The sequence below is a fragment of the Pelophylax lessonae genome, assembly GCF_965119305.1.
Source record: "Pelophylax lessonae genome assembly, chromosome: 4".
Lineage (NCBI taxonomy): Eukaryota > Metazoa > Chordata > Amphibia > Anura > Ranidae > Pelophylax > Pelophylax lessonae.
The window spans coordinates 14,053,816-14,078,792 of NC_138771.1; the positions used below are offsets into that span (position 1 = coordinate 14,053,816).

General features: G+C 44.5%; 1 protein-coding gene across 3 annotated transcripts in view; it reads right to left on the reverse strand.

The window, feature by feature from the left end:
* Positions 1 to 24,977, reverse strand: part of GLCE (glucuronic acid epimerase) — a 176,671-nt gene that overhangs the window by 46,458 nt on the left and 105,236 nt on the right. For all 3 annotated transcript variants that reach the window (XM_082253009.1, XM_082253011.1, XM_082253010.1), the window contains exon 2: positions 10,984 to 11,549. In XM_082253009.1, the coding sequence (XP_082109135.1) occupies positions 10,984 to 11,536 (553 nt within the window). In that variant the 5' untranslated portion in view covers positions 11,537 to 11,549. The remainder of the gene's footprint in view (positions 1 to 10,983; positions 11,550 to 24,977) is intronic.

A 24,977-nucleotide genomic window follows, 5' to 3' on the forward strand; every position in this document is an offset into this window, starting at 1 on the left:
GGTCTACAGCTGCATCATTCCTTGGTGAGAAATAAGAATAATTGAAGGTTTTCCAACTTTTCATGCACTCTAGTGGGAGACACGTCTATCTACCGGATATTGCAGTGCACATTAGTATGGAATCGCTTGCTGTAAGGCGGGTCCATGGATAAACCACCCATTGATGACAGATGAGAAGAATGCCTAAAGTCTCTGCAAAATTCCTCACCTTGTATCTATGAATGTCCAACACAAGTCTACATTGTGCAGCACTCTTCTATTTAACTTGAACGCAGTTACTCAATACCCTAAGGTGTTCTTCCGCATCATCTCATTTATCTACATCTGCCAATACACTCTAGTTGCTGCTTTCTGGGACCACTTTGTCAAATTCCTTCATGACCAAAATAATTTGTCCTGTTTGTCTGGACCCCAAAGAGCTCCTAAGAGCAATGGGAGGTTTGATTCTATGTCCCTGTGTTCCTATCACGCTTGGTGAAATTGTAATTCCTTGCCAAAAAGTCTGTAGACTCTCCAATATACACTCAATCCTACTAAGAAGGAACCTGACGAAAGCCCAAAGAGGGATGTACAGTATCTCACAAAAATCAGTACACCCCTCACATTTTTGTAAATATTTTATTCTATCTTTTCATGTGACAACGCTGAAGAAATGACACTTTGCTACAATGTAAAGTAGTGAGTGTACAGCTTGTATAACAGCCCATTCAGACTAGCGCGACTTGTCAGCCTGATAAGTCGCGGTCCATTGAGTAGTACAGGACCCGTTCTAATAGGAGCGACACAAGTCGCTCCGACTTAGAAAAAGGGTCCTGTACTACTTTGGGGGGACCTGGGAGCGACTTGCATAGACTCCCATTATGTGAAGTCCCTGCAAGTCGCGCCGAAGTCGCGGTGCACGCGACTTCACAGGTCGCCCCCCGAAGTCGGATCGCCTCAGTGTGAACCGGCTCTTACAGTGTAAATTTGCTGTCCCCTCAAAATAACTCAACACAGCCATTAATGTCTAAACCGCTGGCAACAAAAGTGAGTACACCCCTAAGTGAAAATGTCCACATTGGGCCCAATTAGCCATTTTCCCTCCCCCGGTGTCATGTGACTCGTTAGTGTTACAAGCTCTCAGGTGTGAATGGGGAGCAGGTGAGTTAAATTTGGTGTTATCGCTCTCACTCTCTCATACTAGTCACTGGAAGTTCAACATGGCACCTCATGGCAAAGAACTCTCTGAGGATCTGAAAAAAAGAATTGTTGCTCTACATAAAGATGGCCTAGGCTATAAGAAGATTGCCAAGACCCTGAAACGGAGCTGTAGAACGGTGGCCAAGACCATACAGCAGTTTAACAGGACAGGTTCCACTCAGAACAGGCCTCACCATGGTCAACCAAAGAAGTGCACGTGCTCAGCGTCATATCCAGAGGTTGTCTTTGGGAAATAGACGTATGAGTGCTGCCAGCATTGCTGCAGAGGTTGAAGGGGTGGGGGGTCAGCCTGTCAGTGCTCAGACCATACGCCGCACACTGCCTCAAATTGGTCTGCATGGCTGTCATCCCAGAAGGAAGCCTCTTCTAAAGATGATGCACAAGAAAGCCCGCAAACAGTTTGGTGAAGACAAGCAGACTAAGGACATGGATTACTGGAACCATCTCCTGTGGTCTGATGAGACCAAGATAAACTTATTTGGTTCAGATGGTGTCAAGCGTGTGTGGCAGCAACCAGGTGAGGAGTACAAAGACAAGTGTGTCTTCCCTACAGTCAAGCATGGTGGTGGGAGTGTCATGGTCTGGTGCTGCCGGCACTGGGGAGCTACAGTTCATTGAGGGAACCATGAATGCCAACATGTACTGTGACATACTGAAGCAGAGCATGATCCCCTCCCTTCAGAGACTGGGCTGCAGAGCAGTATTCCAACATAACCCCAAAACACCTCCAAGACAACCACTGCCTTGCTAAAGAAGCGGAGGGTAAGTGATGGACTGGCCAAGCATGTCTCCAGACCTAAACCCTATTGATTATCTGTGGGGCATCCTTAAATGGAAGGTGGAAGAGCGCAAGGTCTCTAACATCCACCAGCTCTGTGATGTTGCCATGGAGTAGTAGAAGAGGACTCCAGTGACAACCTGTGAAGCTCTGGTGAACTCCATGCCCAAAAGGGTTAAGGCAGTGCTGGAAAATAATGGTGGCCAGACAAAATATTGACACTTAGAAGTCTCTAGGGGTTCCTTGAGCTGTGGCTAATTGACCTCCAATTTTTTGGTGCCTGGACAGTTCTGGGGTCAAAGCCACTTGGCTGAGGACACCAATGATCTTTTTGGCTGCCTGTCAGGGTGGCAATCTAGCCACCACTGTAAATCTGGCTTTCCACCTACTGGCCACCAATGTAAAGGGTGTTTTTCCCACCCATCCCCAATTAAATGGTTTTAAGAGGGGTTCCAGGAGACCTGGCCACCATTGTAAATCGGGCTTTCCTTCCACTGGCCACCAATGTAAAGGCATTTTTCCCACCAAGCCCCAACAAAAGGGTTTAATGAGGGGTTCCCAGAGACCTGGCCACCACCGTTTATTAAAAAAAAAAAAAAAAAAAAATCAGGCTTTCCTTCCACTTAAGGGTTTCTGCAGGGGAAAAGGGTTGAAAAAGGCCGATCTAGTATATCCTGCTGCTATACACATGATATTCTTACTAAAATTTGACAATTTTCACCATGGCACAGTCGTCTTCTTCTCTTACAATTCAGTTTTTTTTTTAAAAGAATTCCAGGTATGGATATCTCTTCAGAAATTGTAAATCTTTGCATAGCCACCTCTACGCCAATGAAATCCACTAGCTTCACACTGAGTGGCTGCCCTGCTGCAGTCATTTCGATTTTAGAGAACACTTTGCATTTTCTCAACAAAAGCAAAGCAATCTCTGAGTGAATGCCCATATTAATAATTCTTAGTTTCTATCCTTCAGTGCAATATGTGATATTTTTGGTGTTTTTATCCTATATTTTTTATGTTCTGCTATATGTCTTTTTAACATTGTTAATCATTTATTGAATGTTTTTTATGCTTTTTACTGTGTTCAGATGTCCAGTTTTTTCTGTGAGATCATTGTGACTCCCTAGCCTTTTTGGGTGCTCCTGATGTTTGCACCGGTAGATGGCGCTGTCTCCCCGGGCTGTACTTTCAAGTTTTAGATGGATAGATTTATCCTTTATTATTATATTAATTGCCCAATATTTTTTAAGTTTGGGGTATGCGGAAGTTGGAGGACAAGACTAGATATATTAGTATTGAGGAGGATTTTTAGATTCATTTCACCATCCTCTCATTATGTTTTTGTCCTTCTTTCCTTCCTTCCGGTTGGTTCCGGATCGTGGAGCGCATATCCAGCTTCCGGGTATTGCGCATTTCCGATGGGCTGTCTCTCCTCTGTTGCTTCAAAAGGCATCAACGTACCACGCAGCCACACCCCTTGATGACGACTTTTCATGTCGAAACGTGCGTCGGGTGGCGTGCTAGGCGACGCGTGCCACAGCTAGGAGGAGACAGAGCGGCCATCAATCGAGTGCCTAACAATAGGAATGCCCGAGAACCAGCGGGGAGATTATTGATATGAATGCGAGATTTCTACTGGACTCTGTAAGTGGCCTATTTTAAGTGGGAATAAAGTTCCTTGAAGCAGTCTGCGCTATGTGATGTTCTTTCTTTTCTCTTGCTAATATACACTACCTCTGAGCCTGAACTGGACATATGAGTGGGAAGTCTCTGACCTTTTACCTATGTGCATTTGATCTCTGTTGTGGGGATCAACAACATCTGGTAAGGAGTGGTGGTGTTTTGAGTGCTTTTCTGGTGGTGGTTCTTCAACTCTGGATTTGCCTCTTCAAAAGTGGAGATACATCATTATGGACTGCTTCCCCATTTATTTTATATTTTTCAGGGTTTAGCGCCACAGTTAGTGTTTTATGTATTTTAAATCTGCAATTTTCCAGGTTTTGTGTGGCAGCTTTACCCTTGTGATTTGTGAAAAATCATATTTGTTTATATGCTTCCTGTAGCGCGGCAACATTGTGTTTTTAATCTCTGAGTGGCCCCTGATGAAGTCATTTTGACAAAACACACAGGACAGAGCCTATGGGTGAGGTCGGGACACAAGCGAAGACATCGCGGGAGAGGGATTCCATGTACAGCAGAGTGGAGTATCATCTGCAGAAGCGTTGAATAGCCCAAAGCATCCCTCTAGGTCAACTAAGTTCAGGCACTTGCTTTTTTAGGTTATCGCTCTAGGACACCCATTCTCAACCAGGGTTCCTTCAGGGGTGGCTATGGGTTCCTTGAACTGAGGATAACTCACTACCTATATGATTGTGCCTTAATATTTCCAGGTCCAAAACCATGTGGCATGAGTGCAAAAGTGACATTTTGACCACCACTGTAAGGGGGCATTTCTTCCCACCGACCACCACCAATGCATGGGGCATTTTCTCAATGACCCCCAAGGAACTAATCCTAGCAGGGGTTCCCTGAGACCAGAAAATGATTTCAAGGGTACCGCTGGGGTAAAAAAAAGGTGGAGAAAGACTACCCTAGGTACAAAGTGCAGTGAGAATTAGAAATGGAGAAGGGGCTGGAGAGAGTGAGCGACCTTAGTGGTCTATGGAAAATATAGGGTACTGAAGTTTGTCACCATTTCAGATGTAACTTTAAGCTTTGACATGGCGTGGTTTATATTTTACCAAAAAAGCTGATCATTTATTGCATTTCTCTGCCCTAAAATTGTGTTTAGTATATTTTTTATTGATACAGTATTTTAAACCATTGAGCTAAAATCGTGTGACATAAAAAATTGGAATGTCTATTATTTTATTATTATGGGGTCTGCTTTTAGAAAATATATAATATTTTGGGGGGTTTTATGAAATCTTCAGACCAAAAATGATGATTTTTTTTTTTTTTTAAACATGTGAGCAATCCAAAGATTGGCTAAACCTAGAAAATGATTGTTGGTAGAACGTTAATCCGATCTAAGACCTTCCCACTCAACAAGCACATCCAATATTCAATTCATGTCTGATGATCCCGCCATACTATCTACACTGAACAAAATTATAAATTGCAACACTTTTGTTTTTGCCCCATTTTTCATGAGCTGAACTCAAAGATCTAAGACTTTCTATGTACACAGAAGGCCGATTTCTCTCAAATATTGTTCACAAATCTGTCTAAATCTGTGTTAGTGAGCGCTTCTCCTTTGCCGAGATAATCCATCCTCCTCACAGGTGCGGCATATCAAGATGCTGATTAGACAGCATGATTATTGCACAAGTGTCCCTTAGGCTGCCCACAATAAAAGGCCACTCTAAAATGTGCAGTTTTATCGCACAGATGTGGCAAGTTTTGAGGGAGCGTGCAATTGGCATGCTGACTGCAGGAATGTCCACCAGAGCTGTTGCCTGTTATCCCAACAACCGGTGGGCCCCAGGCCCTACCAGGGATCAAGGCTGGATTTCAGGACCTATGAGAAACCAGGGATGAGCCCCAGGACCTATGAGGAACCAAGGACCTCAATACCGAGTTTACATGCCCAACCAAACATGGAATAGAAACGGGGCAAGAGGAAGCGAGCAAGAGGCAAACGGGGTGGGAAAGGAAGAAAAAGAAGGGAATATTAGGGACCGCATTTTTAATCTTAGTGGCATTGTTTTTAATAAAGAGGAATTGGCCATTTTAGATTTGGGTTTGAAATATGCCCCCAACAAGGACATAGACAAATTTGAAATCTATATAGATGTCCAGAAATGTATTCGCAAGCTGAACATCAAAAAGTTTTTTAGTATAAAAGGGGACCATACAACATCTCAACCCACTCGTTTTAAAACACACTGGATTGAGGAATCAATCCATATTTAACCCTAAAGTCCCAAATAATGAGTGTACCAATTGTAACAGATCCCCAATACTTGGACCAAGTATTTCTGTCTTAGGTCTCCAGACTCTCACGTGATGCAGTGACCTGGCCCCTCAATTCCCCCCAAACATTGGCCTAAGCTCAATGAAGGGTAAAACAAAAGACACTTTATTCAACAACTCACTTCCAATATATACAGTCTCATGAGTTTGATTACATCATGCAAATGTATTCTATACAGAACATAATTAACATACCTGGCCATCTGGACAGACACAGGTGAATGAGACTGCAACATTATCATAAATTAATTCAACAAACAACAAGCCCAAAACATAGCAGAATACACATTCCTAGAAGTGTGAACACACTTCACCTCTAAACAGATGAAAGCAGAAGACATAGCCTCTCAGACTGCCTGTCTCCATTTTCAACACACCTTATTATAACTTAAGTGTCAATTCACATCCCCCCAATATATCATAGTTCAGTCTTATGTCATTAGCATCTGTTTAGTCTCTCATGGTGTGAAGTCCTTTGTTGTAATATGCAGCTTTTTTGTAATATGCAGGGATTGCATGAGGACTCGAGGGCATACAATGCGATTAGAGGAGAAGCGTTTTAACCTCAGGCAACGTCGGGGGTTCTTTACTGTTAGAGCTACAAGATTGTGAAATTCTCTACCACAAGAGGTGGTTTCTGCGAGAAGTATGGTGGCTTTCAAAAGACTCTAAAGCCCCGTACACACGTACCGATCGTCGGCGAACGATCGGCCATCTTTTGAAAAGTGCAAAGACAGCACAAGAATTTTGTCCGCCGACTACAGCCGACTGCAGAAGTGATGTCATGTAATGGTTAACTTTCCCTGTGTTTTTTCTTTTCTGAGCATGCCCAGTCTTGCAAATCTGCGGTCTGTCGGCCGAATTCTGTACTGACTGGCGAACAATCCGCCGCTCTGGTGTCGGCATACAAAAATTTTAATGCTTGCATGACAGATTCTTGTCGGCAGAATGTGCGCTGATGGCTGTCGGAGGCATCATACTAACAAGCATACAATCGGCAGATCGTTCGTCGGCCGACGCTTGTCTGCCGACGATCGGTACGTGTGTACGGGCCTTTAGACATACATCTCAAGGATCAGAACATTCCGGGGTATGAGAGATGATTACGGCCACACGCACCTACACAGGTTGAACTGGATAGACTATTGTCTTTATTCAACCTCACCTACTATAACTATGTAGCTTAGGCCCAAAGTCTGTGTCGCTTGGGGTGACAGGGACTTGAATTCAAAGTAACAGTACTCAAGGGTCCCCCAGCATACACCCCCAACAGAGCCGCACTCCCCTACAAACCAGGGCCGTAGTCCGTGGGCAGGAGGTTGGCCTCCACACTCCTCCAGTAACCCGTGACGAACGTCCCAGCAAATGGGCGTTCGTCACACCAATGCTTTTAACAAAAATGGTAGAGGAGGATCTTAAGAAATTGGAAGTACACAATAAAGATAAGAAGCGTATCTGGAAATCCATCAAAAAATATTGAGAAGAATAAAGAAGTCGTTATCCGACCAGCGGATAAAAGGAGGGGCTCTGGTTATCTTCAAGAAAAGCGACTATCAAGAGGAGATGGAGAACCTCCTTAAAGTCCCAGGGACCTACAGAAAATTGAAAAAAGACCCCAAAAAGGAATATCTCCAAAAGTTGAAAACTTATATCAAGAAAGGAAAGGATATTGGTATTCGGACGGAAAAGGAAGTAAAATATTTAATTCCGGAATCCTCCAAAACCCCGGTGATTTACCACCTGCCAAAAATTCATAAAAAAGACTTGAGAAACCACCCGGGAGACCTATAGTCAGCGGAGTCGACTCCCTATTTTCTCGTTTAGGGGAATATCTAGATAAATTTCTTCAACCCCTAGTACAGGAGGGGAGATCATACTTTAAAGCGGAGTTCCGGGCACAGAAATGATTTTTTACTGAACATACCCCCGGGACAGTCAGGGCTAGCACATTCCACAATGGCTAGCCTCTGATCTGTCCCGGGAAAAGAAAGGAAGAGGAGGCGCAAACACCTAGTGCATTACCCGTGGTCAATGTAGCAAATATTTAATAAAAAATGCCAAATGCATACTCACAGACGTAAAGAAAAAAACATGTTACAAGAATCCACCATGTGTGAACTGGAACAAGTCCTTCAGTCAGGACCGCTAACGCGTTTCGGGGGTCAGGCCCCCTTCCTCAGAGCTGCTCTGAGGAAGGGGGCCTGACCCCCGAAACGCGTTAGCGGTCCTGACTGAAGGACTTGTTCCAGTTCACACATGGTGGATTCTTGTAACATGTTTTTATCTTTACGTCTGTGAGTATGCATTTGGCATTTTTTATTAAATATTTGCTACATTGACCACGGGTAATGCACTAGGTGTTTGCGCCTCCTCTTCCTTTCTTTTCTATGTACCCGTATTGGAGTTCCCTGCCTGAGGAGAGCAGCACGCCAGTCTTCCCATTCGGAGTGAGCGCTGGGCTGAATTTTTTGTACTCTGATCTGTCCCGGTTCGCACTTACCTTTTAGAAGAAATACTTACTTTGAAAATTTCTTCCACAGCGTTTCCATCTCTCTTGTGGGCAGCTGAAGCCGGCGCGGTCCTCTTCGGTGTCTTCTTCCGCGTCTTCTTCTCCCAGAATGCGCCGCACCGGCCCCTCTCGTCACTTCCGGTGCGGCGCCGCATTCCTAAACAGCTTCTGGGCATGCCCAGAAGCTGTTTAGCAGGGGAATGCGGCATCGCCCGGAAGTGACGTGCGGGGCCGGTGCCGTCGCATTGATTCCTGGGAGCGATGACGTTCAGCTCCCAGGAATCATTGCGAGGCAGGAAGTGACGGGGTGAGCCTCGGCGCTGGAGGAGGAAGTACCCCTGAGGTGAGTATTTACGATCTTCAATTACAAGGTGAGTATACAAAAAAAAATAACTATCCAATTCCTTTTCAGGTTATGTGTAGCTAGCGGAGGGGCACAAAAAAAAAAAATACCGATTTTGTGCCCGGAACTCCGCTTTAAGTACGGCACTCAACTTATTAGGGAGATCAAAGATATCTCATCTCATGCCCTCTTTGGAATCGCATTGATTTCCCCAGCACTGGAGCACTTTCACGTGCGACTCGGATGTTTGAACTGTGTATATTTTCATCCTGAGAATCGCGCTGTATTTTTTTGAGCACTTAAGACACCTTTATGTGAATTGGACATTGATTATATCACTGGATTGTATATATACTTATTATTCCTACACCTAGTCACTTTTTATGCGATTTGAACTTTAGTTATTTTACAGCTTTGTCGGTTTATATAAACCTGACTTATTAGCACCTAGTCACCTTATATTGATCCCTTTGAGATCTGCACATTGTTTTATTCAGCCCTTTATCACCTCTTATTCATTTTTCATCTTTGGGTCACTCACCAGCCCTTTACATGCGACTTATTGTTTAAAACAACTTGCTTTATACTTTACCATGACCTTATATTGAGACACCTTTGGATCCAATCTCCCCAGTCACTTATTTACTCACTTAGTAAAGAGATATTAGTAGATATTTTCTGGCAGCACCACTCACCATCCTCACAATATTATTTTACTTTCTGCTATATAACATTCCCAATTAAAAATAAATTAATAAAAATAAAATGTTTTCATCATTTTAGGCCAATTTGTATTCTGCCACATATTTTTGGTAAGAAAATCCCAATAAGTGTATGATTGATTGGTTTGCGAATATGTTATCGTGTCTACAAACTAGGGGAAAGATTTATTTCATTTTTATTTATTTTATTTTTTACTAGTAATGGCGGCGATCAGCGATTTTTAGCGGGACTGCGATATTTCGGCGGACAGATCGGACCCCTGACTGACATTTTTGACACTTTTGGGGGGACCAGTGACATTACTACAGTAATCAGTGCTAAAAAATATGCACTGTTACTGTAATAATGACACTAGCAGGGAAGGGGTTAACACCATGAGCAATCAAAGGGTTAAATGTGTCCCTAGGGGGTGCTTTCTAACTAGGGATGCACCAATTCGACTTTTTTGGCCCCGATACCGATATCTGGCGTTGTGAAATCGCCGATACCAGAACCGATCCGGAGCTACACACAAAGCAAGCGGCTGCAGGACAGAGCAAAGCCGTGTGTACGGCTCCTCCATTCACAGGCGGAGTGCATCTGATATCACTCCGCCTGTGAGCCGGACCTATACAGGAAGTAGCGGCTCCCATCCCATACTACTACTGTACCTAATAAGGGATGGCTGTGCCGTTACCAAGCAAAAACCAGATCGGCCTGTGGATCGGTCAATGTTACCGATCCATCTAAAATGGTCATATCGGCATCCCTATTTCTAACTGTGTGTGTGGGGGGGGGGGGGGGGGAGAGGGGGGATGTATTTACTGAATTAACACAGAGACCTGTGTTCCTAAATAAGAGGAACACCGGATCCCTTTGTTCATTGCTGACAGAACAGCAGTCTGCCATGTTTACAACAGCAGACCGCCGTTCTGTCTCCACGGGGAGCGATCGCAGGTGCGGCAATCGCGGCCGCCGGACCCGCTGATTGGCTTCCCCTATAGCGAATGGGCGTGCGCGCCCCCACTTGCGGTCCCGCAAAGCGATGTACAGTTACAGTTTCTGTCTCCACGGGGAGCGATCGCAGGTGCCCGGCGGCAATCGTGGCCGCCGGACCTGCTGATTGGCTTCCCCTATAGCGAATGGGCGTGCGCGCCCCCACTTGCGGTCCCGCAAAGCGATGTACAGTTACAGTTTCTGTCTCCACGGGGAGCGATCGCAGGTGCCCGGCGGCAATCGTGGCCGCCGGACCTGCTGATTGGCTTCCCCTATAGCGAATGGGCGTGCGTGCCCCCACTTACGGTCCCGTAAAGCGATGTACAGTTACGTTGTTTCACGGGACAGAGCTGAACTGCCGCAGTATATTTACTGCTGGCGGTCGGCAAGTGGATAACATAAGAAGGATTGATGAATTTCAGAGGAACAATGCAGCTAAAATGTAAAATCCACCATATGTAACCAAAAAAAAGAACCTACCTTCTACGCCACTGATGCATTTTACTCGATCTCGGACTTCAACGTTATACCCCTCAAAAGACATGAAGACCCCATCTGGGTGGTATGGGCCTCGTTGTGCATATACTTTGGAGTAGCTGTGAGAAAATTCAAATCTCTCAAATCCATCATACTGGGCAATCTTCCCATAGACCTCAAAATATTTCTCCATCCACGAGAAGGGCATGTACACCTCGCTGCCCTCTTTCCGACACCTAATGCTTTGATCTTCATTTATCACACAGTCTATCTCCTCATACTTGGGTCCCGTTCCTTTACTGCCCACCAGAGGTGGTGCCTTCTGCTGTTCCTGGGGGGAGGCCTCCTCAGATCTGGGCTGGCCATTGGCGGGGTTGCTTTCTGAAGCCGCTGCTCGCTTCTCTAGACTGTCAGCTCGTAGGCCTGGTTGTGGCCCCCATGGCAGGGTAGACTGATGGTCATTGCATTTGTTCCAAAGTAAGACCGTCACCAACGTGAAGAGAGAGCAAATGAAGATGAGTGTCTTATAGTGGACACGAGCTGCCAAGCAACGCATGTTCACACCATACCTAGAGGGAAGAACAAAGGGGACATTGTTAATAATAGCTTCATATTGAAAATCATGCCCTCCTGAACCATATTCACACCTCTAATGTATTGAACCACTTAAAGACCGGGCCTATTTCTGACACTTGTTGTTTACAAGCTAAAATCATTTTTTTTTTTTTGCTAGAAAACTACTAGGAACCCCCAAACATATATTTTTTTTCAGCAGAGACCCTAGAAAATAAAATGGAGATTGTTGCAATATTTATCATCACACTGTATTTGCGCAGCAGTCTTCCAAACGCAATGTTTTTGGAAAAAATCCACTTTTTTGAATTAAAAAATAAGAAAACAGTTAAGTTAGCCAATTTCTTTCTATAATGTGAAAGATAATGTTATCCTGAGTAAATAGATACCCAACATGTCATGCTTCAAAATTGCACGTGGAATGGCAACAAACATTGGTACTTGCCGACCAGTCACGTTGACTGTACTGCGGCAAAGTGGCTCGAATTCCGTCCAGCGACGTAGACCTAGGTCGCTGGACTCCTCCCCTTGTGGGCGGCGCTCGCGCGCCGCCAGAGCCTCGCTCCCGCTGTTTTCAGTCACAGCGGGAGTCGGGCCAGGGGAGGAGCGGCGGCGATCGCCGCTGCTCTTCCCCAATCGTCGGGGAATCGAGTCTGGAGATCCGCCTGCTTGTGTAAACAGAGCGGGCGGATCTCCTAAGTGACAAGGAGTGACAGATTGCAGGGTTCAGCATAGCTGAACATACGATCTGTCCCTGTGTCACTCAGTCACCTCCCCCCACACACGTTAGTAAGCACCAGGCATACATTAACCCCTCCCTCTCCAATAAAATTGAGCACAAGGGGTAATGGTCTAGTTCCCGCCTTTTCAGCTGAACCTGCGATCTGTGCCTATGTCACACAGTCCCCTCCCCCCACATACGTTACTAAGCACCAGGCATACATTAACCCCTTGATCTGCAATAAAAGTTAACCCCTTCCCTGCCAGTGTCATTTTTACAGTAACAGTGCATATTTATAGCACTGATTACTGTAGTAATGTCACTGGTACCCCCAAAAGTGTCAAAAATGTCAGTCAAGGGTCCGTTCTGTCCGCCGCAATGTCGCAGTCCCGCAAAAAAAAAAAAAAAAAAAAGCAGAGCCATTACTCGTTAAAAAAAAAAAACACCAAAAATGACAGAAATCTTTCCCTTAGTAAACGCAATAACTTTTGCGCAAACCAATCAAAATACGCTTATTGTGATTTTTTTTTTACCAAACATATGTAGCATAAAACAAATTGGCCAAAAATGTAAAAAAATTTTGATTTTTACATTTTTTTGGGGGGGAATTTTATATAAAAAAAAAATGTGAAAAATATTATTTTTTCAAAATTTACGCTTTTTTTTGTTTATAGCTCAAAAAGTAAAAAAAAAAAAAAAAAAAAAAAAAAAAAAAAAAAAAAAAAAATCGCACAGGTGATCAAATACCACCAAAAGAAAGCTCTGTTTGTGGGAAAAAAAGGACGTAAATTTCGTTTGGGTATGGCGTTGCACGACCGCGCAATTGTCAGTTAAAGTCGCACAGCGCCAAATCGCAAAAAGTGGCCTGGACGTAAGACAGCAAAATCCTCCGGTGGTAAAGTGGTTAAAAATCCCCATAGGCGACAATTTAAAAATGTCTACAAGTTACCAGTTTAGAGTTACAGAGGAGATCTAAGGCGATAATTATTGCTCTCGCTCTAAAGATCACGGTGATACCTCACATGTGTGGTTTGAACACTGTTTACATATGTGGGCGGGACTTGCTTATGCGTTCGCTTCTGCGCGCGAGCTAACAGGGGCAGGGCGCTTTAATTTTATTTTTTTCCCTATTTTGTCTATTTTTTTTTTACACAGTTTTTCTTAAAAAAAAATTGTTTTGATCATTTTATTCCTATTACAAGAAATGTAAACATCCCTTGTAAATATAAATAAGCAGGACAGGTCCTCTTTATTGTGAGATCTGGGATCAAAAAGACCTCACATCTACACTAAAAAAGAAAAAAAAAAAAAAAAATTTCCATGATGAAAAAAAATTGGCTCTTTAAAATCGGTTGCTAGGAGACGACGTTTGACGTCACTCCAGTCTCCAAGACCATAGAGTCAAGTGGGGGTCATCTTGCCCTCACCCGACTTCCTGTCTATGAGGAATGCGGACCGGATCGTTTTCCCCCTGCCGGCAGGAGGGGGGGCACCTCTTCCGCCGCACCCTAAGGGTTATCCCGCTGTGAATCCGCCACTGGGACCTCCCTTATGTGAAAGAGGACCGCCCACCGTTTCAAAAAAAAAAAAAAAAAAAAAAAAAAAAAAAAAAAAAAAAAAAAAAAAAAAAATCGGGGTTATGGCAGCTATCCCGGTATTTAACATCAAAGTACCGGCGTAAATCAACGGTGGGCGGTCCGGAACTGGTTAAAGGTTTCAACCATGTCCTCCCTTTCTTGTCTTTGCTGCAGACTGTACATATTAAAGTTCCTGAAGTCTCTTTTATCCCTCAGGCCATTTTTGTTGGCTGTTTCTGGATTCTATCAATATCTTTCTGAAAATGAGATCTCCAGAACTGGACACAATAGTCGAAATAAGGTCCAACTAAAAAAATCCATCTAGAGGAGGGCTTGACAAATTTGCTTAGAATAAAGAAGTAAAGTCAGACTTGTACAGGCCAAACAGAGGGACATTCATGAGTCAATAAAATCCAAATTATTTTTAAACAAAAAATAAACACAAAAATAAACACAACACAAAAATTAAAAATGTATAAAAACAAACCCTTTAGGGGGGAAGGAATATATAGTAACTGGTTTGATAAGCACTGTGTAATTAGAGGTCTTTGGTACCGACGCGTTTCACCAATCGCTTCCTCGGGACAACAAAGACCATACAGTACTCATCTCCAAAAGGTGCACATGCAAGGAAATACTCCCTGGGTGGGCACTGGGACCATATTATAGGACAACCATCTGATGTTAATCTTTAGACATCCTGTTACGTATGTCCAAACAGACAAATGATACGATGTATGTGAGAAAGGTCTCCATACACAGGAAGCTCCCTCACAAAGGGCTGTTCCTCTATGGATAAGGTTGTTGCCCCAGAAGGTTAAGGGGGGGGGGGGGGTAGATGGATAACCCCGCTATATGCTTCGCCCTATATCTATCAGAATTTTAGGGAGCTTCCTGTGTATGGAGACCTTTCTCACATACATCGTGTCATTGGTCTGTTTGGACATACGTAACAGGATGTCTAAAGATTAACATCAGATGGTTGTCCTATAATATGGTCCCGGTGCCCGCCCAGGGAGTATTTCCTTGCATGTGCACCTTTGGAGAGGAGTACTGTATGGTCTTTGTAGCCCTTAGGAAGCGATTGGTGAAACGTGTCAGCACCGAAGACCTCTAATTAAACAGTGCTTATCAAATATTATATATATACTATATATTCCTTCCCCCCTAGAGGGATTGTCTTTATATAATTGTCATTTTTGTATTTTTTTTTTTCTAATTTTTATTTATTTTTTATATAATAAAATATGGATTTTATTGAATCATGAATATCTCTGTTTGGCCTGTACAGTCTGACTTTTTTTTTTTCCTTTTTTATATAATAATTGTGGATGATGGCCACATGTGTCACAGGTATCTTAAACCTTAGAATCTAGGAGCCAGCTACAAAAAGTTAGGAGACAGTTTTTTTTTTTTTTAAATCAGCTGCCCAACACCGAGAACTGCATGTCCGGGGCGTCAGGCAATAAGAATTGCTCACGCCTGGTGCTAAGCGAAAAAAAACACAACCTAAAATTAAAAAAAAAAAAAAAAAAAAAAAAGGGTCATTGATGAGGCTGCATTGATAAGCACTGATAGGTGAAGCTGATGAGGCTGCCCTGATAAGCACTAATAGGCTGCCACTGATAACCACCAATAGGCGAAGCTGATGAGGCTGCACTGATAAGCACTAATAGGGGAAGCTGATGAAGCTGCACTGATAAGCACTAATAGGCTGCACTGATAAGCACTGATAGGTGAAGCTGATGAGGCTGTGCTGATAAGCACTAATAGGCTGCACTGATAAGGCTGTGCTGATAAGCACTAATAGGCTGCACTGATAACCACTGATAGGCAAAACTGATGAGGCTGTGCTGATAAGCATTAATAGGCTGCACTGATAAGCACTGATAGGCAAAACTGATGAGGCTGCGCTGATAAGCACTAATAGGCTGCACTGATAAGCACTGATAGGTGAAGCTGATGAGGCTGCGCTGATAAGCACTAATAGGGAAAGCTGATGAGGCTGCACTGATAAGCACTAATAGGGAAAGCTGATGAGGCTGCACTGATAAGCACTAATAGGCTGCCACTGATAGGCGAAGCTGATGAGGCTGCACTGATAAGCACTAATAGGGGAAGATGATGAGGCTGCACTGATAAGCACTAATAGGCTGCACTGATAAGCACTAATAGGCTGCCACTGATAGGCGAAGCTGATGAGGCTGCACTGATAAGCACTAATAGGGGAAGCTGATGAGGCTGCACTGATAAGCACTAATAGGCTGCACTGATAAGCACTGATAGGTGAAGCTGATGAGGCTGCGCTGATAAGCAAAGCTGATGAGGCTGCACTGATAAGGACTAATAGGCTGCACTGATAAGCACTGATAGGTGAAGCTGATGAGGCTGTGCTGATAAGCATTAATAGGCTGCACTGATAAGCAAAACTGATGAGGCTGCGCTGATAAGCACTAATAGGCTGCACTGATAACCACTAATAGGCAAAACTGATAAGCACTAATAGGCTACACTGATGAGCACTGATAGGCTGCGTTGATAGGCAAAGCTGATGAGGCTGTGCTGATAAGCATTAATGGGCTGCACTGATAAGCACTGATAGGCAAAGCTGATGAGGCTGCACTGATAAGCACTAATATGCTGCACTGATAAGGCTGTACTGATAAGCACTAATAGGCTGCACTGATGAGCACTGATAAGCATTGATAGACGAAGATGATGAGGCTGCTCCGATAAGCATTAATAGGCTGCACTGATGAGCACTAATAGGCTGCACTGATTACGTGGCACTAATGCTATGTGCTGGGGTGGAGGGTGTGCTTTGGATGAAGGCAGGTACACAATAAAGAAGGATATGCTTTGGTAATTTTTCATTTCAGAGGTTTATAACTTTGACAGCACCATGAAATGCAGCGCAGTGCGATGTGTCATAGTTCATAATCTTCCAACTTTATGCCGGTTTCTGCTTTACACAGTAATTATGAGAATGTGACTAAAGGCACATTTTAGGTAAACTAGTAATTAAAAAAAGCTTCCAATTATTTATTTTTTTCTCAAAGAATGAGTTTTTATATTTTCCTGGTGTTGTGCTTTAATCACGGCTTTGAATAAGGGAGGAACAATGATTAATAGCAAGTGGCTTATTAACTAAAAAAGGTGCGTTGCCGGTAGCGATCCTATTTTAGTTCTCACTCCGCTGTTTTATGTTAGGAAGTGACAGCTGCAGTCTGCCGGCCGGGGGCAAAGAAAACGCTTTCCATTCCTACAACAATATTTTTATAAGTCAGACTCATTTACTTCCCCCCCCCCCCTCCCCCCAATAAGAAATGTCACAAAACATGCGCTGCCTACAGGTCTTGAGGCTCCTTTTAATCAGCTCTGCATCAGAGATTTGTAGGTGAAAAGCAAAAATAAAAGTGGAAGAACCATTCAAACCTTCAAGATGCAGCTTAACTACTTCCGGACCGTGAGATATCAGATTTACTGCTACATGGAGGCCCTCCTGCGCAGAATCACATATAAATACGCAATTCCGCACTTCTGCCTAGGGGGCGCTTCTGCTATGATTACTCACAGCAGAAGCCAGACACTGGATGTCTGCCGGCACCCGCTGATTGTCAGGCAGAGACACAGAATGGAACTCTGCCTATGTAAACAAGGCAGAGCTTTGTTCTGACTGGGAGGGGGCTGATGGATTTTGAGAATAAAAGCAGCTCACACAGTACACAAACACTGGCTAGGCACGCAGTTAACCCTTGGAGCGCCCCTAGATGTGTAACCCCTTCCCAGCCAGTGTCATTAGTACAGTGAAAGTGTATGATTTCAGCACTGATCACTATATTATCGTCACTGGTTCCCAGTGCCAAAAGTGTCAGTTAGTGTCCGATTGAAAATGGTTGAATCCTATCGCTCAGTACCCAGTGCAAGTGGCCATCATCCCGATAATTAGATACAAAGAGGCTGCCATATCTCAAACAAGAAAGACGCAGGCACACCCCAAGTCTTGGACTAATACTCCCTTTACACTTTACTGACCTCTAGCCACGAGAAATACGCATCCATGGCGGGTATTTCATACTGACCTAGATGCCCATTAAGGACCGTTTAGGACTAATTTTGGATCACTGTGGTGCCCACAGTCCTGCCGTCTACCAGCCATTCTCTATACTGCTTTCTTCCCCAGTGAACCATGTTTATGTGAGGTTTGGCATTCCTTTTTCGGTTCTATACCATTTTAATCAACAGACCAGCTACCTTTATAGAAGGACTTCCTTTGGTACAATTAGTGTATTGAACTTTGGTTGACCCCCTGAAGAAGGGTGTTACACCCGAAACGCGTAGGGTCCGGTCCGGTTCTCTCCACCAATGGTCCTTAGGAGTCTTCTGTACAGAAACTGGTCTGTTATTGCATGCAAATTTTAATCCTTTGTATATCCAGCGATTTGCTGGATATATACAAATTGTCTATGTGAGGTCCGGTTCACACGAATTCGCAGCCTGTTCCCGCATCGCACACGCACCCCCGGCAGTTCACACTGCCATATGCGATACGCTGGGGGTGTCAATCTAATCTTAACGACACCCCCAGTTTGATCGCATATCGCAGTGCGATCGTGCAGTTCGCACAGGATCGGATCGCACAAGTGTGAACTGCTGTGCGATCCGATCCTGATGCGGCTAGAAAAAAGGGTCCCTGTGCGTGTTTGGTGCGGCTGCGGTGCAAATTTAGCCATACAAACTGTATGGCTAGACTTGCACCGCTCCGCACATTACATGCGCTCCGACATTACATGCGAACCCCGCACACGCACAAGTGTGAACCGGGGCTAAATGTTTTTGATTTTTGTTATGTAATAAAATTTATATTTTTATACCTTTTTGTCTAATTGTTTCAGTGCATTAGTGGCATACAAAGTCCCAAACCATTAGGGGTACCTCTCTTTGTAGTTAGTGTCCGATTGTTTACCGCAATATCGCAGTCCTGCTAAAAGTCACTGATCGCCGTCATTACTAGTTTATAAAAAAAAAAAAAATTATATATATATATATATATATATATATATATATATATATATATATATATATATACACATATACACACACACACACACACACACACACACACACACATACATATATACACACACACACCGTAGTTTACGTAGCAGAATACATATTGGCCTAAACGGATGAAGAAATTTTATTTTTTTTGTCCCTATTTGTATTAGATATGTTTTATAGCAGAAAGTAAAAAATATATGTTTTTTTTTTTCCAAAATTGGCAGTCGTTTTTGGTTTAGGCCTCTTTTACACGGTCCGCCTCCGTAGGCGGATCCGTGTTGCTCAGCGGGGATCGATCCGCGATCCCCGCTGAGCCGGCGGATGACAGCTCCCTCTCCGCTTGCAGAGCGGAGAGGGAGGGGTCTCAGCCCCCGCTGCCCTCTATGGGGGATCGGATGAGAGCGGACCGCCTGTCCGCTCTCATCCGATCCGATCCGATTACTGAACGGATGGAAAAATAGGGTTTCCATCCATCCAGATTTCACGGACAGGATCGGATACGGATGGCAGCGGGTGTCAGCGGAGGTGTCTCCGCTGACACCCGCTGCCCCATAGAGATGCATGGAGGATCCGATCAGATCCGCCTGAAAAACTGACAGGCGGATCTGATCGGATCGCCCGTGTGAAAGAGCCCTTATGGTGTACAAAAAAAAAAAAAAAAACACGGCGCTCAAATACCACCAAAGGAAAGCTCGCTTTCTGGGGGGAAAAAGGACATAAATATTATTTGGGTACAGCGTCCCACGATCGCGCAATTGTAAGTTAAAGGAATACAGTGCCGGATCGGAAACAATGGCCATGTCATGAAGGGGGGTAAATCTTTCAAAGGGCAAGTTTTAATCTATCAACAGTTTGCCTTCCCTGGCCTCCCGCCTCCTTCATCAACATAGAAACAACTTTTTATTTTTTTGTTAAATAAAACGTATTCATTTTAATTCCATCCCTTATTTCCAGAACAGAGACCCAATCTCTGAGTCTCTCTGCTTCTCTAAGCAAAGCTGGCAGATCATGGCTGGTGGGAGGGGCCATCAGGGTGCAGTACATGGCTTCTTAAAAAACAACAGTACCCTGCCTAAGTACTTTCATCAAGAGTCCTCAGCCCCTGCAATGGGTTGGCTCCAAGCCAAGCCATAGATCAATTTTCCTTTCGTATCACCATGGGTGGCACAATTGCATGCCAATGGTCCTAGGTAACAGCAAGGATGGGGAGGAATGAGCTAGATGATGCTGGAAATCTTCCAGCTAGGAACTGAGGCTGGTTCTATCTGATTTGCTGCAGCCTCTAATGCACACTGTGTGAAGCTCACAGTGTGCAATGAAATCAGAGTTAGAGATTTCAGTACAGAGGAGGAGCCTGTGCAGCTTTGTTATTCCAACAAATGTTTGACTTGTAGATGGGTTTGCCTCAGAAATGGCTTTCTAGTTCATAGCGCATCAAACGATTACGCGTCGTGTGGAGAGAGGGATAAAAAGAAAAATGCAGTTTATAGACTGTCAAGGTTGGTGGTTACCAAGTCCGAGTCTGCTGGGGCTGCAGACATCATATCCAAGATGGCGGGACCTAGCCGCAGTCTCTGGGATTTTGAATGTCTACCCAGGGAGGCATTTTTAGATAAATAACAAAAGGTAAAAATGCACAAATAATCTTATAAGATTTTTCTTAAAAGAAATGGCGTGGTGACAGGTTCTCTTTATATTATGGAAGTCTCATAGGTTTACTAAAAAAGGAGAAACCGGACTCTCCTATTCCTTGTATTGGCAAGACTGCCACTGCTATTACTTGTATTGGTAAGCCTGGCTCTACTATTCCTTGTATTGGCAAGCCTGGCTCGGCTATTCCTTGTATTGGCAAGCCTGGCTCGGCTATTCCTTGTATTGGCAAGCCTGGCTCGGCTATTCCTTGTATTGGCAAGCCTGGCTCGGCTATTCCTTGTATTGGCAAGCCTGGCTCGGCTATTCCTTGTATTGGCAAGCCTGGCTCGGCTATTCCTTGTATTGGCAAACCTGGCTCTACTATTCCTTGTATTGGCAAGCCTGGCTCTACTATTCATTTGTATTGGCAAGCCTGGCTCTACTATTCCTTGTATTGGCAAACCTGGCTCTACTATTCCTTGTATTGGCAAGCCTGGCTCTACTATTCCTTGTACTGGCAAGCCTGGCTCTGCTATTCCTTATATTGGTAAGCCTGGCTCTGCTATTCCTTGTATTGGTAAGCCTGGCACTGCTATTCCTTGTATTGGTAAGCCTGGCACTGCTATTCCTTGTATTGGTAAGCCTGGCACTGCTATTCCTTGTATTGGTAAGCCTGGCACCTCTATTCCTTGTATTGTTAAGCCTGGCTCTCCTATCGCTTGTACTGGTAAGCCTGGCTCTACTACTCCTTGTATTGGTAAGCCTGGCTCTACTATTCCTTGTATTGGTAAGCCTGGCTCTACTATTCCATGTATTGGTAAGCCTGGCTCTACTATTCCTTGTATTGGTAAGCCTGGCTCTACTATTCTTTGTATTGGTAAGCCTGGCTCTACTATTCCTTGTATTGGCAAGCCTGGCTCTGCTATCCCTTGTATTGGTAAGCCTGGCTCTACTATTCCTTTGTATTGGCAAGCTTCGCTCTACTATTCCTTGTATTGGTAAGCCTGGCTCTGCTATCCCTTGTATTGGTAAGCCTGGCTCTACTATTCCTTTGTATTGGCAAGCCTGGCTCTACTATTCCTTTGTATTGGCAAGCCTGGCTCTACTATTCCTTGTGTTGGCAAGTCTGGCACTGCTATTCCTTTGCATCGGCAAGCCTGGCTCTACTTTTCCTTGTATTGGTAAGCCTGGCTCTGATATTCATTTGATTTGATGAGCCTGGCTCTACTATTGAAGCTAAACCCGCCACATTTATCAATAATTGTCCAAAGAAGCATAGAAGAGAGAAACTTCATAAGTAACTAGCGCTGCCGCAAGGCAATTTTTTTTCCACACTTTGCCAGTAAGAAGCCTTCATCTTCCTTCTTCTGAAGGTTGTGGAGGGGGGGGGGGGAGGGTAGCCCCCAGCTAGGTGTTCCTGTCTAGTATTAGCTGTACAAATGGACATCTTTAAACCGCTGTACTAATGATGCTGCCAACACCTGGTCCCAGTCCTCCAGTTACTCGGAGCCACAGATGAGCATCTGTCAATCGGCAGACAGATTTTCAATACGCCGGCGCCCTTCAATGTCATTTCTCCTTCACTGAGCAGTTTTTGCCAAGTTTCAGATTTTAAAATCATGCAGAGGGAATCATTTCTACAAACATAAATAGAAGGGAAATTAAACCATTCCAACAAAGCACAGCGAGCGGAAAAGGTTGGGTGCATAAATCCATACAATGATAAAAGTTAAGCCAATAGATTCAGCAACAGCTGACTAAATGCTCCATGTCAGCAGCAGGATTTCTGGACAGAGGCGATAAGACAGAGAAAGGCGCGTCTATTAAATCAGTCCCTCACCAGGTTGTCAGCACAAAACTATCTCCAATACACAGCATCATCCCCCAGAATCAGGGACGACGCACCTGTTCACATAGCGCTGCCTCACCGAGCGCCATAGAAAGCACATGTCCGTGAACCCTGCATCTTCCCTACAGCAGGAGGCATCACACCGAGCCGTGCACACAGCATTTATTCACCGTATGGCATCCACACATACTAAGAATTCCTCCAGCTCTATGATCCTATATACAGGTCTGAGCATTAAAGGATCCAGGTTTTGCAGCACTATAGTATGAAATGCTCTCTGGAGACCAACAGTATTTCAGCATAGCCAGTTTCTTGGAGTTGCTGGAACAATATAAATTTGCAATACCTACATTAAGTGCCGGTTCATATTATAGCAATGTGAGACATCGCATGTGATCCGCACCGCACTGCAAATCACATGCGATGTCTGTGCAATGCAAATTCAGCCATACAGATTGCATGGCTCAAATCGCATCGCATTCGGACCAAAGTCATGCAGGACCCTTTTTGGTCCGCACTAGAATTGGATCGCATAGGTGTTCACACCTATGCGATCCGATTACTGTCCAAATTGACAGTTCGCACTGTGATATGCAAACTAATATGGGGGTGTCTTTAACCACTTTACCACTGCTCATTGGAGCTCTACTGCGGCAAAGTGGCTCGATAATGTCTGGCGACGTAGACCTATGTCGCCAGACATTCCCCTCTCTCGGCGGCGCGCAGCCACAGTCACAGCGGGAGTCGGGCCAGGGGAGGAGCGGCGGTGATCACCGCCGCTCTTCCCCGATCATCGGGGAATCGAGTGTGGAGATCCGCCCGCTTGTGTAAACAAAGCGGGCGGATCTCCTAAGTGACAGGCAGGGTCAGATTGCAGGGTTCAGCATAGCTGAACCTGCGATCTGTCCCTGTGTCACTCAGTCCCCTCCCCCCACACACGTTCGTATGCACCAGGCATACATTAACCCCTCCCTCTCCAATAAAAATTAACCCCTTCCCTGCCAGTGTCATTTTTAAAGTAACAGTGCATATTTATAGCACTGATTACTGTAGTAATGTCACTGGTAACCCCAAAAGTGTCAAAAAGGTCAGTCAAGGGTCTGATCTGTCCGCCGCAATGTCGCAGTCCCGCAAAAAAAAAAAAAAAATCGCAGATCGCCATTACTTGTTAAAAAAAAAAAAAAAAACACCAAAAACGACAGAAATCTTTCCCTTAGTTAGTAAAAGCAATAACTTTTGCGCAAACCAATCAAAATACGCTTATTGTGATTTTTTTTTTACCAAAAATATGTAGCAGAAAACAAATTGGCCTAAAATGATAAAAAATTAGATTTTTACATTTTTTGGGGGAATCTCATAAAAAAAAATGTGAAAAATATTGTTATTTTTTCAAAATTGTCGCTCTTTTTTTGTTTATAGCGCAAAAAGTAAAAATCGCAGAGGTGATCAAGTACCACCAAAAGAAAGCTCTGTTTGTGAGAAAAAAAGGACATAAATTTTGTTAGGGTACGGCGTTGCATGACCGCGCAATTGTCTGTTAAAGTCACACAGTGCCGAATCGCAAAAAGTGGCCCAGACGTAAGACAGCAAAATCCTCCAGTGGTAAAGTGGTTAAAGCGGAGTTCCAGCCTTAAACTGAACTTTGCCCCATCCGCTTGCTGTACATTACCTAAAAAAGAATTGGATAATGACAATTTTTTTTTTTTTATTCACTTACCTTGGTTTTTGAAGAAAATATACTCACCTTTCTTCCTCTTCCTCCCTCTGCGGCCGCGGCCCGCGCCGTTACTGCCTCCTTGCATTGACTCCTGGGAGCTGAGTGTCATTGCTCCCAGCAGTCAATGTGCCTACACCGGCCCCGCTCGTCACTTCCGGTGCAGGCGCGTCATTCTCTGCTGAACAGCTGCAGGGCATTCTGGGACTCGGACGTCACCGAAGAGGACGCTCCGGCTTCAGCTGCCCACACCTGAGATGGCAGTGCTGGACAAGACATTTTCAAGGCAAGTATTTCTTCTAAAAAGGTAAGTGAAACAGGTAACAGTTCAGAGGCTATCGTTGCTTAAATGCACTAGCCCTGACTGTCCTGGGGGTATTTTTATCTAAAAAAAATTAGAGGCCGGAACTTTAGTTAACGCTTTAACTTTGTATTGACACTCCCAGCAGTTCGCATATGGCAGTGTGAACTGCCTGTGAGTCGGGTGCGATGTGGGAACCTGCAGTGGATTCGCAGGGTTCTCGCATTGCATATGTTTGAACTGGCACTAAGGCCCCCTTTCACACACGGAGTCCGTCAGACGGACTCTGTTTTTCTCAGCGGGGGATTGATCCACCAATCCCCCACTGAACAGGAGGAGGACAGCTGTGTCTCTGCTCTGTGTGCGGAGACACAGCTGTCAGGTCCCCATGCATCTCTATGGGGGAATCGGATGGGAACAGACCGTCTGTCCGTTCTCATCCGATCTGCTGGACGGATGGAAAAAAGGGTTTCCATCCGTCCAGATTAGACGGATCGAATGTCAGCGGACATGTCTCCGCTGACATCCGATGCCCCACAGAGATGCATGGGGTGACCGTTCAGATCCAC